The sequence below is a fragment of the Thermobia domestica genome, chromosome 12 (genome assembly GCF_964235325.1).
Source record: "Thermobia domestica chromosome 12, izTheDome1.hap1.1, whole genome shotgun sequence".
Lineage (NCBI taxonomy): Eukaryota > Metazoa > Arthropoda > Insecta > Zygentoma > Lepismatidae > Thermobia > Thermobia domestica.
Genome location: NC_137465.1, coordinates 185,498,598 through 185,511,928, shown reverse-complemented (window position 1 = coordinate 185,511,928; position 13,331 = coordinate 185,498,598). Strand labels below are relative to the sequence as shown.

At 35.3% G+C, this 13,331-nt stretch overlaps 1 protein-coding gene across 1 annotated transcript in view; it reads right to left on the bottom strand.

Moving 5' to 3' along the window:
• LOC145666209 (uncharacterized) overlaps positions 1-12,592 on the bottom strand; it is a 76,713-nt gene extending 64,121 nt beyond the window's left edge. The window contains exon 1 of the mRNA XM_081733276.1: positions 12,379-12,592. Within this exon, the coding sequence (XP_081589402.1) occupies positions 12,379-12,592 (214 nt within the window). The remainder of the gene's footprint in view (positions 1-12,378) is intronic.
• Positions 12,593-13,331: the final 739 nt, after the last annotated feature.

Sequence of the window (13,331 nt, the reverse complement as noted above, 5' to 3'; positions counted from 1 at the left end):
TTGTTTACACATACAAAATCTTTAAATCGAAAACATTATTGAACACCTTTTGTTTTTTTCAAAATTGCTTTTTTACGATTTGCTACTTCGCATACCACGAACTTGTTATGAAAGATTTTGGTTTGTCCAGATGTTCTCTACTTCTACTGAGCAGTGTTGAATTCAGACATTTTCACCCGGGGGGGGGGATGTCAACTCCTCGGGGGGGAGGGTTGTTTTTCTGTATTTTTGCAAGAAAGCAGCATATTTAATAATTCCATTCACATACACATCTTACCTAATATTGAGACTAATTGCTGATAAATATTCAATGTGAGATTATAATTAAAAAAAAAAAAACAATCCTTTGATTTCATCTAAAACGTTAAATAAAGACTGGCAAAAATATTTTACACTAAACTTTAACTGCTATTTACAGTAGCTATTTTTGTTATTATTTCCTATATTCAGTAGTTACTGTTTGTTACTAATGTAGATTTTTTTTAAAAATATTTAAATTAACTCAAATATTTTTTGTCCTAAAACAAACATATATAGGAATATCTTATCATATATAGGAACATATATAGGAAAAGTTATCATTCTTTCTCACACTTCTGATTCTAAATCAAGCATATTAGCCTTGGTTTCCTCACTGCATACACATCAATAGTTTAGTTTACGAAATCTTCAGTAGGATTAGTGTCGTGTCTTGGAAAATCAGCGCTTGGCGCGAGAGTATACGATGGCACCCCCGTATATATGAGTGAAGTCGACAGACCAGCCGCGAAAGGTGAGTAAATTTTAAAAAGTAAACCCTGCTTTTCATAAATTTTGAGCACTTTTCATTACTTTTTTCCTTTCATTTTACATATGTGCACATTTGTTTCATTCCTCTGTTTTTCTTCTCTTTTTTTTTCACTCCCGAATTTTGCACCCCTTACTCCGGCGCCCAGGGCCGTCGCCCCGCTTGCCCCTCCCCCATGACACGGCACTGAGCAGGATCTTCATCACCTTCAATAGCAATTTTTCACTTATATACCTCTATCATATTGATAAATTCTATATAAGTCTCTAATCCAGGAGGGATAACTGTTCCTCCCTGATCCCTCTAAATGACGCCCTCTGAATCTCACCCTTTAACTGAATTATTTTTAATTAAAGAAAGGTGTGTTTACTTTAACAATCGTAAAACACATTTACGCCCGTTACTTCCGATGCGAGAAATGGGATTTAGGCGCTCTATTCCAAATAATGCAGGAACTGTACATTTTTAAGAACTGAAGTCTGTTGACATCAGAGATCATATGGAATGATCAAAAGATCTTCCCTATCTTTCCTTTCCTATCTCAATCTGTGCTAGTACTACCTACTAATATATAATATAGGGCGAGAGTATTTTTTTCTATAGTACCTACTAAAATACATACCTTTCTTCAACAGTTAACAATTTCATGTTCTGCCAAACTCGGTCATAGCGTTAAGAAATACAAGTTTTATTGACTATTTGGTATTCTATCTTAGATGTTACATGTTTAATATTTATATAGAATGGGTCTGCGTCATTTATATGTATATTGAGAGATCGGATTTCGTGTGCACGTGCAAAGAAAGAAAGCAAATAATTGGGTGAAGTAATTTCTACATTTTGTGACTGAATTTTTTTTAGTTTCTCCGGCGGGGAGAGGGGGGGAGGAGAGAATGAAGTTCTTTCGGAGGGAGATTCCCCCCGGGCTACCCCCTGAATTCAACCCTGCTACTGAGTCGCACTATGTAATGTGATGGAGTATAAGTGACTAAATAATGTAAAGTAATATAAAAATAAGTAGCAGTATAAAAAGATTATGAATAATACTAAAAGCAATGTAATTGAGCATATAGAACCCATTTGTAATGAAAAAAAAAGAATTTTAAATAATAGTAATAGGTTTGATTGTAAATAATACAAGTTAATCTATCGTGTTATAAATAATATAACTAATGTAATGGATTATACAATGGTTTATATATAATGTTAAATGGTTTAATGGGGTTTAAATAATTAGAAGTTGGTTTAACCTTTGCGGAGCCCTTTATTAGTTGCATAGCACAATATTAAAAGTAAAAGTGTGGAAGACAGAATATTGCTACCCAAAATATAGACGAGAAAATTATAGAATTCTTCTCGTTATCATGAATGTCTTTGTTTACAAATCGTAATGAGCGATATCCTTTGTACAACACAATCAAGAATAATAAAGTACTTCTTGTCTCTCTCTCTCTCTCTCTCTCTTAAATTTTTGTTTTCGCTTGTCATGAGTTTTTAACATTCATTTTGAGTGTTTCTTTGAAAATGATTCCTGAATGCTAAATTGTATGAAGCTAGAAACTGTACAATAATAGTCTATTTCAGCTCAGTTGTTCCCCTCAAAACTGGATCTGGGATATACTTTTGATAGTTGTTTGAAGTTTCAATTCATTTCATGTGGTCTAACTACTTCCATTATACATTCTTTGATGCTCGCTGGCTAGCAAGTGAGCTTATAGTGTCTTTGGTCATTCGATTCCTAGGATATTGAGAAAAATCCGTTATCCGGACAGCTGTATATTGTACAAATATACGGAATCCTTATGTTTGCTACGGAAATCTGTACGGAGCGTATGTTATCCATATGCTCCGTATGTTATCCATATACGCATTGCCCTTAGATGTTACATCATGCCGTTTGCATGATGTCTGACATTTAACACTCATCCTTATATTACATACGTCAGTTGTATGTTATATATGTATAGTTGTATGTGAGATCCTGACAGCCTATATACATTTCTTTCGTTCGTACGGAAAGTACTTTTGTTCGGAACACTTATTCGGAAACTACATATAAAATATACTTTTTGAGTTATACATTTGCTGTACGTAACATATAAGATTTACACATCTGACCTATGTTTTTCCGTACACCACACTCATTTTTTTCCTCAGCGTACTTCGATGGTTCTGATTTCACCTTAAACTGTAAATTAAAATTTTAAAAAAAGGAAAAAACATTGCGGTGACAGTGGATCGATCACAATACAAGAATTAATGGCAGGTTTACAAATATCACGTTTCTGCTTGTAATGGTATGACCTGAGCAATAATAAGTTCCTAATTTTTAATCTTCTACTAGATAATAATAATAATAATAATAATAATAATAATAATAATTATTATTATTATTATTATTATTATTATTATTATTATTATTATTATTATTATTATTATTATTATTATTATTATTCCTGAAGATTTGATAGTTCAAGTATTGAAACATCCGAGTATTTAAATATCTGAATATAACAAAACGTGTGTCATCGCCGATCAATCGCCATCAAAAATCCTAAAGTAAAAAAAAATTTCTCGACGTGGATTCGATCCAAGTACCTCCAGATTATTAGTCGAGCGTCTTGATCACCGAACCACGAGCATTACGCGGTAACTATTACGTCTTAAGTCTGGTTACGTTATGTTTCTTTGCTTCCTTTTGCAAAGTTGTATGTTATATTTCTTCGTTTCAAAACGTCTTTCGTATTTCTTTTATGATGATATAAGTCTATAATCTTCGGCATAGTTTATATTAATAACTTGAGTTGTTCTTAAACCTTTGGTTCACAAGTTTGTTTCTTCTCCACACGGAACTACAGATATGACAGATTTAATTCTCATACTCTGCATTTGTTTCAAAATAGTCGCCATTACCTGATCAATGACTTGTGTCCGACACGATATAAAGTGGTATGATGAAATCAGGAAAGACTGGAGTAACATGGAAAAGAACTGCAAAGATTGATGATTGTGGAAAAATAATTCAAGAAACAGAACATTCATCCAGTAGTGGATAGACCGTGCTTCAGTATGTTAAATATAATTTCTTTTCAGAATATAATAAAATCTTTTGAGTTGGTCTCTACTTTACTTAACAAAACCAGTCTATTCGAGATTAATGTCATTTTGATTTGTTAATTCATCATTTAACATCTTGTGTTTGTAGGGTAAATAGATTGATTCGTTTGTTTGAAGTTTAGACGATAACGTTCCTTTTACAGCAAGGCTAAATGGAATCTAGACCTACAACTTAATGTGGGATCCGAATTACATGAGGTCCAAACTAATCCAGTCAACGATTGCCAAGAAACGCTGATTAGAAAAAAAGAAAAAGAATTATGTCATGTTGAAATATGATACAGCTGTGAGGGCAGTACCCGAAACGACATAATAAACCTCCGGTCTTGGTGTCCCTGGTTCGATCCCAACTCGCGCCGTATGGACTTTGTGGTGGACAAACATCGTGTTCGTGGGTTTTCTCGGGGTTTTCCCGTTTCCTCCTACTTTCTTCATTCCACCATTTCACTCATATTTCATCATCCCCGTCTCCTTTAGCCTAACCGGCATAACCGTGTGACGTAAAACAGAAAGAAGACATAATGAACATTCACGATTGTGCGGGAGCAGCAGTTAGTTGTCAGGGGTTTAAAGGTAGTTTTGCTTAAACGTCTCAAGAACTGTTGGGTCTAGCAAAACACATTTCGAGTACAAAATTAAAGTACGTGAAATTCCTTACAAAAATAGACCCAAACACTTTTCATTCGTAGGATCAATAGCTTAGAAAACAGTGGGGAATAAAAAGTACATATTTCATATAAATTCTTATTATATGTGTTCACGTACCCTTCAGAAAAAACTCATGCTTACACAACAATATACAAAGGCAATATACGATTTTGTACACAAACACACTAAAGCACGGGATGCTGCCACGGGCCACTTTTGTACGAGTCACTTGCGGTTCGCATTCCACCTCTTGCTTAGCCTAATGCTCCGTGCAAACGTAACATCTGTGTCTAGTATTCGTGCGTTATATTGACATTAGCAACTACACAGTGTACGACAATGGCTGAAAAGTCCAGGGAGTAGAACACGATGTTGAAGACTGTTGTTATAAAACAGCTACCGTAAACTAGGGGTACTTTACACCAAGGTGACCAGACGTCCCGTTTTAGCCGGGACAGTCCCTTTTTTCCAACCGTTGTCCCGTTTTTTTTCTGATTCTCGAACGGAACGCCTAAATGTCCCTTTTTAAGTAAAAATGACCAAGTTGTCCCGTAATTATTATTCAAAATATAAATCGTCAATGCAAATTCTACTCTCTTCCATACCAACACTCGTTGCCAAGGTTTAGTCGTATCTGGAACTTCTGAATTTTCAAATGGGAATTGAGTGTTCGTGGTTCAAGTGGGAATTGAGTGGGAATTCTGAGTTTTCGACTAGTTAAAAGAATTGTTGGGTAGAACTTGCAATCGGGAACCATTATTTGTTGTGTGGTACACAGTGTTCGAAGTGGAAAAAAAGCAAAGGCATGTTTTGTTACGATTTTGACTCGACATACCGACTATCGAAATGTTGAAATACAGTGAGGGTATGTTGCCTAAAAGATTGCATTTCTATTTACATAATGAATCAAAACCATGGGAGAGCTATTCCATAGTTACGGGGGAAGAAGGGCACGGAGGAACTTTGATCCCTCGCCAACAACTTTCTAAAAATAATTAAAAATATCCTCTTATGTTGAATTATAGAGAATTATACACGAAAATGCTCAAAAATCCAATTTTTATATTAATAATTTCCTGCGGGAAAGCTCCTGGACTCCCCATTCGTTTGAGAGGTATTTCAAACCCCCGGAAGAATCGCTTCCACAGCAGACACCCCCTAAATCCGCTCATGACCAAAACATGACATTTATATGAATTAAGAGAAGAAGACACACACACATACATACGAAAGAAACAATTCAATATGGCATATCAAAATATAAACTGGATGAACTTCTTTGAAGACACTTAATTTTAAGAACAAAAGGTAGGAAAAAGATAACAAAAATGTCGATGTTGTCAGCTTAGTAATTATTTCTACAGAAGAAATCTACTCTCCCGTGACAGTATGTCTTGATCACTTAAAATCCAGAGGCGGTATGCCTTGATCACTGAAAAACCACAGGCGGTATGGCATACCACCGCATACCGTCTCACTTCGACATGGTGATACACGTAAAGTTAGAAACGGTGTGTTATCACTCTTACTTGTGTATTTTGTAAATTGAGAACACTGCTGAGTCCCAAAATTCAATCTGAAAGTCAGATATCCCCCCCCCCCCATAACCGATTCGTATGCGTCCCGTTTTCGCAAGTGAAAATTCTGGTCACCTTGCTTTACACCTGGTGGGGGAATTTTGCACCAACATTCTTTTCTGTTTTTAAATTCCTGTGAAGACTAAGCCGTTACACTTAAAATGACACAATCTCTGAGTTTTGAGTTCTCATAAATTCTTCCATCTACGGAGAGGGTTCGAAAGAAATTCATTGCGCGGTGTGTGCACAAAAGCCGCTGGAAGAAAACGAAGCTTTTCGAGAAAAGTGAAAATCGCAGGATAATTTCATTAATTAGCAATATGTTAGTTAGCATTTTAATTTGTATGATGTAAGTGTTAATTATGCACTTAATGCTGGTTAAAATTATGTATAAATCATTTAGGAGCAAACACATGTGAAAGGATAGGAATGAATTTTATGAAGTGACACATTATAGGAAGGTTAAATTGCACCGTGCCATGATTGGTGCAAAGTAGACCCATGACATTTTGATTTCCACTTCAACAGAGATATATACATGGTGCACTGTTACCCACAATGCATCAACAGATGACTTTTTATTAGTATGAAGTAAAAACTGCACGCATCTTGAATCCAGGAAAATAAAAAACTAATTATACCACGAGGCTGCAAATATCAGGGGAAAAATTCCGAATTCTTAAAAATCGTCAATCTCAGTTGTTTTGAGACAATACTTCTGGTTCGTCATTCCTCCTTATGTTAATTGCAAAGCAGAGAAGTTTGATTATCTTTCAACAACTGGTGGACCAGCCAACACCAGATACAATTGCTCTAAAAGTGGATGGTTCGGTGAAACTCATACATTTCAAGTTTGGTTTCAGTCAATCATGTTACCAATTTTAAAGCGTAACGATTTTTTCTACCTTTTGTTTCTTGTTTATGTTAAAAAAAATAGCATACTTGTATTCTAATGATTTTGGCAATAATATATGGTGAATAGTTAAACTTTTGGAGTATATGTCGCACGTTTGTGCTAAGAAAGTTCTGTAATCATCTCCGGAAAGCAATTGTGCAAAGTTAGACGAATCGTGTGGTAACTTTCCACAATCTTTAAACAGATATTTAGAAAAATGTGCCAACTTCAGTTCTTTTCTATTGTAATGATTCGATTTAGCTGACACTGAGCTACCAATAACGTGAAATTTACGCATTTCAACTACACAGTTTTCTCAGTAATTAAAGAAAACTGCAAAACGCAGTGCAAAGTGTCCCCAGTTTACGGTACCTTGAAGTCTCTTGCGATTAATTGAGGCCTTTTTTCTCTTTTAAAAAAATCGTACCTCAAATCCCTTCTTGCAATACTTGCCTTCATTAACACCTCAATCACTTTTTCTTCTCTCTAAAAACTTCTGCTTCCCATCATGTCTTGCAATACTTGCCTTCATTAACACCTCAATCCTTTTTTCTTCCCTCTAAAAACTTCTGCTTCCCATCCTGTCTTGCAACACTTGCCTTCATTAACCTTTCTATCTTCTTTTCTGATTTTGTTCAGATTGAACTTCCGATCAGAAAGCCTGAGAAGATAATAGGAAAAAAAGAGAGAGAATAAGTAGATTGATTAATGTGCATAACTAGCATTTTTTTTTTTTTTTTTTTTTTTTTTTTTTGGTAAATAACTGCTAGAGTAGTAAACTTAAGCTGCACAGTATGACTTTCCATTAACCACTGCAGTTATTACCCTTTTGGGTGCATTTCCTGTGTTGTAATGTATGCCAGAAAATTTGTTGGAGCTAAAAATTAGACTGTCGTACTAATTAAAGAAAGAAAACATCCCAAAAATCGTTATTTACGGTGTTCAATGTAATATCATAATGAGATTCGTATTGAAAAAGACAACTCTGATTAAACATGCATCCTGTAACTGGAGAGAGGAAAAAAAACTAATATACAAAGAAAATTCTACATTATATATCATATAAGCACAACGTAATTTTATCAGCCGTGTGAAGCTGAAACAATCTATAAATAACCTCGAAAAAGTGAACAGCAGCTATTTAGCTCCCTTTAAATGGCGGAAAGTTAAAGATAAAATGCAAAAAAAAAAAAAAAAAAGGTTATCATTGTCCGGGAAACGGGCCCAACAGCCAACGAGAACCAATTATTACACTGTTCAAACATTTTTTCACTTTTTTTTTTTTTTTTTTTTTTTTTTTTTTTTTTTTTTTACAGAAACGAAAGTAGGCGTTCTTATATTGATTTTTGGCCACAGAACGTGAAAATCGCACCTAAAATTATCTCCTGGCTCAGGTTTCTGAGTAATTTAGCGTTTTATATTTTGCACATAACGCTTTGGGATATTATAAGTACACGATTTGAAATTATTGTTTTACACGGTACAAAGTGTCGTTCTTGACAAATATTTGTTGCATATTCGACTTGGCAACGTTGTACGTTATCAACAGCTAGTGCGAGCGTCTCATGAGTCACATGAGGCAATGATTGCAAGTTAAAACTAGCTCCAGTTAACGTCTCCAATCGTATTTGTTGCGTGCTTCAAGCAGTAGTTTGGCATACTGTTTGTGTTACTGGTGAACCAGCAGTTTGAAAGTAGTGAGTGAGGGCATTATCGCTGTTGTACATATTGTTTTCCTTGCGAAGTGTCAGTGATTCATGGAAAGTGTAGCAGTGCCCCGCGTTTGTAAAAATTCGGTTGACAGTGTGTGCTACATATGTGCGGACGTAATTTGTGGTTCCATGAAGTGGCCATTGACTGCTGTAGTGTGTAGAGCATATTTACTATACTTTGGGTGTCGTGTTGGAGACCAGGATAAATCATGAGCTCCCCACGTTTGTTGTACGAGTTGTTCATCTACTCTTAATGCCTGGATGCATGGGAAGAACGTTTCCGTGCGCTTTGCTGTGCCCGCCATTTGGCGTGAACCAACAAACCATAGTACAGAATGCTACTTTCGCATGCTACCCTGCTTGAAGAAAGGTATAAATACGAAGAAGAAGAGGAAGATCGAATATCCAGTGATACCATCTGTCATTCGTCCAGTGGCCACGAAGAATGATTGCCAGTTCCCGATCCCTCGGCTACCATTCCGACGAAAAGTGATACAGAGAATGAAAGTGAAGGTGAACCTGCTCTACGTACCCGTGACACTGATCCTTCATTTGAGCCGAAAACCAACTATCCTGAACCACACCGACTCACACAAGCGGAGCTTCATGACCTGATTAGAGATTTGGAACTGCCAAAGAATAAAGCTGCGCTCTTAGCATCTAGATTACAGCAGTGGAACCTTCTGGAGGATACAGTTAGGGTATCAACTCTACGCGATCGTCAAAATGATCTTGCAAAATATTTCTGCTGCGCCGATGAGTTAGTATTTTGTAATGATGTTCCAGGTTTGATGCAGAAACTGAAGATTCCGTACAAAGTAGAAGATTGGAGACTGTTTATAGACGCCTCCGAAGCAAGCCTTAAGGCTGTGCTCCTGTACAACAGTAAGGATATATCAGCACCAATCTCTGTTCCTTATGCACCCCTAGGTAAAGAAAGTTATCCCATGTTGGAATGCTTTCTGGATCTTATAAAATATCGTGAACACAAGTAGTTAATTTGTGGTTATTTTAAGGTGATTGCAATTTTGCTTCGTATACAAGATGGCTATACAAAGTACAGTTGTTATATATGTGAGTGGCATAGTCGTGCAAAGAATGTCTATTACACTCAAAAGGAATGGCCGAGACGAACAACTTTGTTGCCAGACGAAAAAAAAAATTTCAAATGTACCCCTCGTTAACCTACAAAGCATTGTGCTACCACTATTGCACATCAAACTTGGGCTCATGAAGGCACTTGTGAAGCCCATGAACAGGAATGAACATGCATTGGCATGCTTGTGCCAAAAGGTTCCGCGCCTAAGTACAGAAAAGATTAAGCAGGGAGTCTTTATTGATTCGCAAATACGCAAGCTATTGCACGACGAGGTGTTTGAATCTATTCTCAGTGCTGATGAGCTCCATGCTTGGCATTGTTTCCGCAATGTTTGAACCAGATTCTTGAGTAACCACCCAGCCGGAAATTACAAAGAATTAGTAGAAGAATTGCTATATGCCTACGAGAAACTGTAAGGGACTGGTTCGTATTATAAAGTTAATCTTCTAAATAACTCAACGCGTTTTATCACTTTCTTAATTGACTTTTAATATTTGACCATGATAAGTATATATAATTAACTTTTCTGCACATATAACAAAATATATATAGACCTTCATACACACTTATCTACTCGTTAAGATGTCTACGTATCTGTACAATTATTTATATCGTTGCTATAGTAACAAAAACTTATATTTTTGTTACCGATTACAAAATAATAATCTCGAAATGTCTACATGTCTTTCTTTTTCGTTGTACATTTTATTGCTCACATAATTCGCCTCTGATTCCTTTCTGTAAATAAGCACAGATTGCCAATGATACATACAACGTTATCGTTGTAGATGTCGCCTCGAACGGGACTTCCATAATAGTTTTACTATGAAGGAAAGAACCCTGGGTTAGATATCATGCAACATTTACCTTTTGAATAGCCCTCATATATATAATATCACCTTTAATACACATATTCTACTTTTCCATTTATATATAATATATTATAACATTACACATTCTTATATTTGTCAATATATCTCAGTATTAATAACGATGAACTACAATTATCATAAGTAAGGCTATTCAAGAATTAAACCTAACTGGTACTTTCCTTCTAGGATATAAAATTAACTATTCCTTCATATACAAACAACACTATTTACAAACAAAGATCTTCATAATATTAAATATTGATAGGAGCAGAAGTCAACAAAGTTGGGACATATAAACGCATTGATGGTCATCATTTAATACATTAATAAACTTTGGAAAATTAAGATTCGATATTCATTATTCTTACTCTTTCCATATAATAAGGTGCATCTATTTGAATATCTGTCATTACTTTCATAAGTTTACATTAAAATTATGATCTTTTATTTTTAAATATTCATAATATTCAAATAAGTAATTATAAGATAACTTTGCAAAATACATGAAACACAAATTAACATTTCCTTCAGTTAATACTATAAAATGAAATTGCAACAAGACTAAGGAATAAATTCAATAATACTTTCAGTTAACTGCCATAAATTCACTTCGTCAATATTCCGTAAATAATGAGTTTTACCTATAATCAAAATATTTCATAATTACATATGTTTTCAACGTACATTTTAATCATAAATCGACTGAAGAACATATTAACCATAGACGTAAGCAAGGGTCAAATTAATACAAATCCATCGGACGCCTTTTTGTCAGTTCAAGTTATACGTTCGAAGGATTCATTTAAGGAACATTGTATAGCACAATCTTGTGTACGTGCTTGTCTTTCATAAGATGATACCATATTTTGATTCCTATTTACGAAGTTCCTGCCATCTGCAAATTGATTTTGTGAAGATCGGCGATAATTATTATTATTCCTACTGCAATTCCTGTTGTTATTTCTGAAATTCCTAGTTCCATTTCTATAATGGGTTGCGTTTGATTTCCGGTACCATTATAGCTACTCATTCTAGTATTGAAATTACGAACATTAGAATCATTTTCAGGTTGTATATCTACATTTCGAACAGATGCATATTGTGTCTGATTACGTGCATAATTACCCTGACCTCTATCCTGCATCTTATTGTTATTCTGAATTGCAGATTGACTCTCATAACTTTGAATGAGCATAATTAAATGATTGAAATTAATGCACTGAGCCGTCATTAACAACTGTTGTAGTCTAAATGGCAATAAGATCCTAATTGAAGCTATAATTCGGGATTCCGGATGGTTCGGATTTAATGATCTTAGCTCATGATATGTTGATACTACAAATTCAGTAATACTACGGTGTAACTTTAGATTGTAGTGGTTCGTTCGCAAAACAGCATCTCTATTTGCTACCATAAAATCGTTTTCATAATTCGTCAAAAGAGCATTCTTAAAATCTGAATACGAATGAAGACTACCTCTAATAGCCTTAAACCATGTTAAGCAAGGTGGCAACAAAATATGCGGTAATATTTTTAAGAATTGAGACTCATTTACACCGATGAGCTCACATTCATCCTGGAATATTTCGAGAAATGCCCTAGCGGGTATATCTCCTGGCACGCCACTAAACTTTGTGAGCGACTTTACTTCGCTAAACCGCAACTGATTACCTGTAGATGTCTTCATACCTCTACTGGAGATGCGTCTGCGCTTGGATGTTTGCCTCACTTGTTCTTCTCCGCCACTACTCTCTGCACCACTTGATGATCCATCAAATTCCAATGCTGTTCTTGGATGATGATCAGGTACCCAACCTGTGGCTACAGGACGACTCATGCCTTCAGTATCCTGGAAAGCATCTTTCTTTGATGAAATTAACTTCATCTTGCAGTACTCTAATGTGGTTTTCATGGGCGTTGATTGTCGATTTTAAAACATCCATGGACTGTTGTATTTCTGTGCTTCTTTGTACAACCTTTTCTATTTTTTTCCTCGTATTTCCCGAAATTTTCCACCACCTATAGGTTCATTTGATTTAGTTGATGTTGCACATGCTCCCATCTATTTTCATTACGATGGTTCAATTTCATTATTTTCTGATCAAAGTCATTGGCTAACTGATTTAATTTCTGGTCCAATTTTTCATCCACATGTTGCCTTTGCTGGTCCAATTTTTCATCCACATGTTGCCTTTGCTGGTCCAATTTTTCTTGAATCTGCTGTGACTGGTTTGTTATCTGTTGAGCCAAATCTTTTAGAATGCCTGCCAAATTGTCACTCGGAGTCAATTCTGGATTCACACTTTGTCCATCAATCATATTCGTATTTTCCGTACTCATGGCCATATTTCGTTTAATTACTTTTCCACTTCGCAAAATAGTGATGTTAAGGTCTCGTTGAAATGCCGTTTTTACTAGACCTTCGAAACGACACTTTATATAACTCCCGTGGTGAGGCACCAATTTTTATAAGGGCCTGGTTCGTATTATAAAGTTAATCTAAATAACTCAACGCGTTTTATCACTTTCTTAATTGACTTTTAATATTTGACCATGATAAGTATATATAATTAACTTTTCTGCACATATAACAAAATATATATAGACCTTCATACACACTTATC